Source organism: Chenopodium quinoa, unplaced genomic scaffold, assembly GCF_001683475.1.
Source record: "Chenopodium quinoa cultivar QQ74 unplaced genomic scaffold, ASM168347v1, whole genome shotgun sequence".
In the NCBI taxonomy this organism is placed as follows: domain Eukaryota; kingdom Viridiplantae; phylum Streptophyta; class Magnoliopsida; order Caryophyllales; family Amaranthaceae; genus Chenopodium; species Chenopodium quinoa.
The window spans coordinates 796,546-800,329 of record NW_018744041.1 but is presented as its reverse complement, the minus strand read 5'-3'; the positions used below and the strand labels follow the sequence as shown (position 1 = coordinate 800,329).

The 3,784-nt window shown below is 33.4% G+C and overlaps 1 protein-coding gene across 1 annotated transcript; it reads right to left on the bottom strand.

Annotated features, from left to right (window-relative positions):
- Nucleotides 1-228: 228 nt before the first annotated feature.
- On the bottom strand, nucleotides 229-2,241 carry LOC110690564. Its single transcript, XM_021867427.1, has 2 exons — nucleotides 1,639-2,241; nucleotides 229-1,219 (listed from the first exon to the last, which is right to left on the bottom strand). Exon 2 carries the CDS (start codon nucleotides 1,189-1,191, stop codon nucleotides 229-231), a length of 963 nt encoding a protein of 320 aa, XP_021723119.1. The 5' UTR covers nucleotides 1,192-1,219; nucleotides 1,639-2,241.
- Between the last annotated feature and the right edge of the window lie 1,543 nt (nucleotides 2,242-3,784).

Here is a 3,784-nt window from a genome sequence, read left to right as displayed (position 1 = left end):
AAATTAATAAACTTAGCATAGATATGTATGATAAATGAACACTTGAGCTTGATTAAATTAAATAAGATTAAACATGCGTAAACTCAAATGATCCAAACCTAACTTGAATAAGTATTGCCCGATAATAACCTAATTTAACCTAAATTTACAAGATTGATTCTCACTTAAATGTTATAATAATACACATCACATATAGTTTCATAAGAACTGAATAGAATATGTAATAATCTAGCTATATGTGGACAGTGGCGTCACCAGGATTTTCGAAGTGTGGGTTCGAAACTTCCGAAATTTGAAATCATAATTAACAAAGGAATAAAACCATGTTAAGAGTGCAAGAAAATTACCCGGGGCATTACCTAGAACAACCTTTGCTACCTCACTATTATTTTCTGAAAACCATGTTAAGAGTGCAAGAAAATTACCCCTATTCCAAGATTCTTCACTTTCATTATGCCCACGACAAGCTAAACCTTGATTTAAAAGAAATCTAATACATTTCAATGAATAAGTCAAGCGAGATTTGTATTGTAGTTTAGCTTCCTTAGAATAAGTGCAAAGAGATTCAGCAACTGATGTCTTTGGGTTGATAAACATACTATATTTCTCATTAGCCTGACTATGGAAACTACCAATACCACCCACATGAACATCAAATCTACCAGTCTTATTCCATCCTCTAAATCCCCCTTTAATAAAGGAATCATTAACAGCCAAAGAATAATCAACTTTATCAGTGAACAAATAGCACACAAAACAAAAATCCGTATCTTTCTCAACACTATATTCAAGCCACTCATATTTATCAAACCAAGTAACATTAAAACGGCGCATACCTCCAACTTTTCTTTGAGGAAAATTATGTGTGCGTGGATCACAACGTTTCTTTGTAATATAGCCTCTCCTTACGGCATCTCGATCATTAGGAGGATACTCCATAATTGGAATTCTTTTTCCAGGGTCATGTGGAAGAAGATCAACATCATAAATGCGAGTATCATCGGAGTCAACAGTAGTATTTGGAACACTTGGACCTGTGTTCTCAGGTGGTGGAATTGTTGCAGCAATAGGAACCTCATCATCATTAGGAGACACATGTTCTTCTATTGGAGGATCCCTTGAACTAGGTGAAGAACAAGTTGAAGACTTTTGTGACTTCCCGGCACGTTTCCAAAATGACTCTAAACTCATGGTATAATAGGTATATACTGCTAGTCTGCTACACACACATGATAAATGCAGAATGAAATCAATGAATGAATGATAAATCTAGAAAGCTAATTAAAACTATCGTAATTAAAGATTACAGTCAATTACTCAATTAGTAAACGAAATCTAGACGGCAGAAAATGAAATAGCATATGAAATTATGAAAACTAGAAGGCTGAAAACGAAATACAGAAAATAGCATATGAAATTCAACAATGTAACAAAAAAAAATCCCCAAATTGAGAACTTGAGAAGTAAATTAGATAATTATAACCAAACTTCAGCAATTTACAAAAAATTGGCAATTCGTAATGTATATTAGCAATTTAGCATATGAATTTCAAGTATTCAATGATTTAGCAAAAAAAAATCCCCAAATTGAGAAGTAAATTACATTTGCAAAAAAAAAAAATCCCCAAATTCACTTACCTACATACACCGATACACGGCTGTGAGGCTGTCAGTGCTGTGACGGACGACGGTGGGTCTGCTGGCCTGCTGGGTGAGTGGCTGGTGCGCTGCCGCTGCCACCGTGTTCTGGCGTTCTGCTGACTGCTGCCGTGTTGCGCCGAGAAGAGAAGGAGGAAGAACGGGAAGAGAAGGACTGAAGGAGGAAGAACGGGAAGAGATTAAGAGAAGGAGGAAGAAATTAGGGTTTTGCAATTTGGGGGAATGAGGAAGAGGAAAGCTGGAAGCAGGGAAAGCTCAGGAAACAAAATTAAAAAAAAAAAAGTGTGAGTTATGGGTTTTGAACCCACAAACTCTTGTGTGATGGGAGGTAAAAATAACCACTGGGCTACAACTTTACTTGTTGTCATATAATACACATATATTCTATTTAAACCTATTTTGATTTTTTTGTTTTTAAAAAAAAAAAAGTTTTTAATTTTTTTCAAAAAATCAGTGGGTTCAATGAACCCACTTGAACCCATCCTAGCTCCGCCACTGTATGTGGATGAATCTTACGACTTTTGCCTTATTATTTATTTATTATCAATTTTATTTCCCATCCAATAATTGTCAAAGCTATAAAACTGTATACTATTCTACATGAACTTTAATTGTTTTTGAAAGTCCAATAACATAAAAGATTTGTGGATCAGTTCAGGTCACATTTTATGTCAAACACAAGCATCATATTATTTGATTTGACTTGGATAAATGTATGAATTTATTCAATGGTATAAATCATGAGAATATAATAAGTGAATTTTTCAACATTATATTATATTGTTGGTTCTAAATTCTTATAACATGCATAAAAGGGCAGCTAGTTTGTACAGCTGCCAAATTAGTGGTGGGCATAATTCGTTAATGATGCCATTGTTAGTGGTTTTCATGTCTAATTGTGCACCACTTTGTTAGTTTATGATTAGGAAAAGAATTGAACCTAGTATTTTTCAAACACTTGCTCCTCCACTCTCTCATTTTTTTGATACGAAAACAGTTGGCAAACTTAATTAATATTGAGTTGGTCAATATCACACTAATTTGATTAATGGTTCTAACTATAAACTATGCTTTGTTGATCAAACTTTCTCTCTTATATTCTTTGTAGAGATGTAAAGGAGTCGCAATCCTTGCTGAATAAAATATACTTTGAGGAATTGAATTATTTGGGTTTTGCAACCCACAACTACTGCCACGGTGACCCACACCCAAATCCACAATTCATGGGAGTCGGATAATCCGTCAGAGTCGGACATTTCTCGAAGTTGGGTTTTTTTTTTTCTCGGATTTTTTAGGATCCGACTTCGACCCTCCTCTGACTCGAAGACGGATTATTTTAATGGAGTCGGACTTGGATTACTTTTCTCGGACTCATAGTGGATTTTTTTCATCGGATCGGGGCAGAGTAGGGTATACTCATGTATCGAACAAAATTCAAGAATGTAAATTTTAATTATTTGGTTATATATTCCATAACACAAACTTTCATATGTGGCTAGTATTATAGGGGATACTCAATTACTATTGTAGGGATTACTCAGTCAATGTTATTAGGGTTACTTTACTTTTTTTTTACAGGCGGCTACATGGAGTGGCGATCCGCATACAAAACAATTGATTTCATTTTAATTAATGTATTTATTTATTTTTTGACATTGAATTTTGTTTTAATTATTGTGCATTCTTCAGCCAGATTTAATATTTACTATTGTTTTGAATATTCTTAATTCAATAATCCGTACTTTGTATAATGTCGAAAAAAAACTTTCTTAAATAACTTAACTAATACATATTTTTTTTATATAAATCCGATTAGATTAATATATAAATGCGACAAGTATGAGCAAACTCAAACATAAACTCTTGAACAAATTGTGCTTTAAGCAAATATGAGCTTGTCTCGACATTCAAGCACTTCAATTCGATCAAGATAACTGACCTTGAACATGAATATAATATGACGAGTAATTGATACACTTGCATCGGTAATCCTTGTTTTGAGCAAAATTTCGTAAAACTTTGTCATAAAAGTTAAGGCTCGTATTAGTTTTATGTTAACCAATGAGATAACTTATCATAAAATTGATTTTTATTTTTTACAAGGAATTTTACTTTAAATATGGAC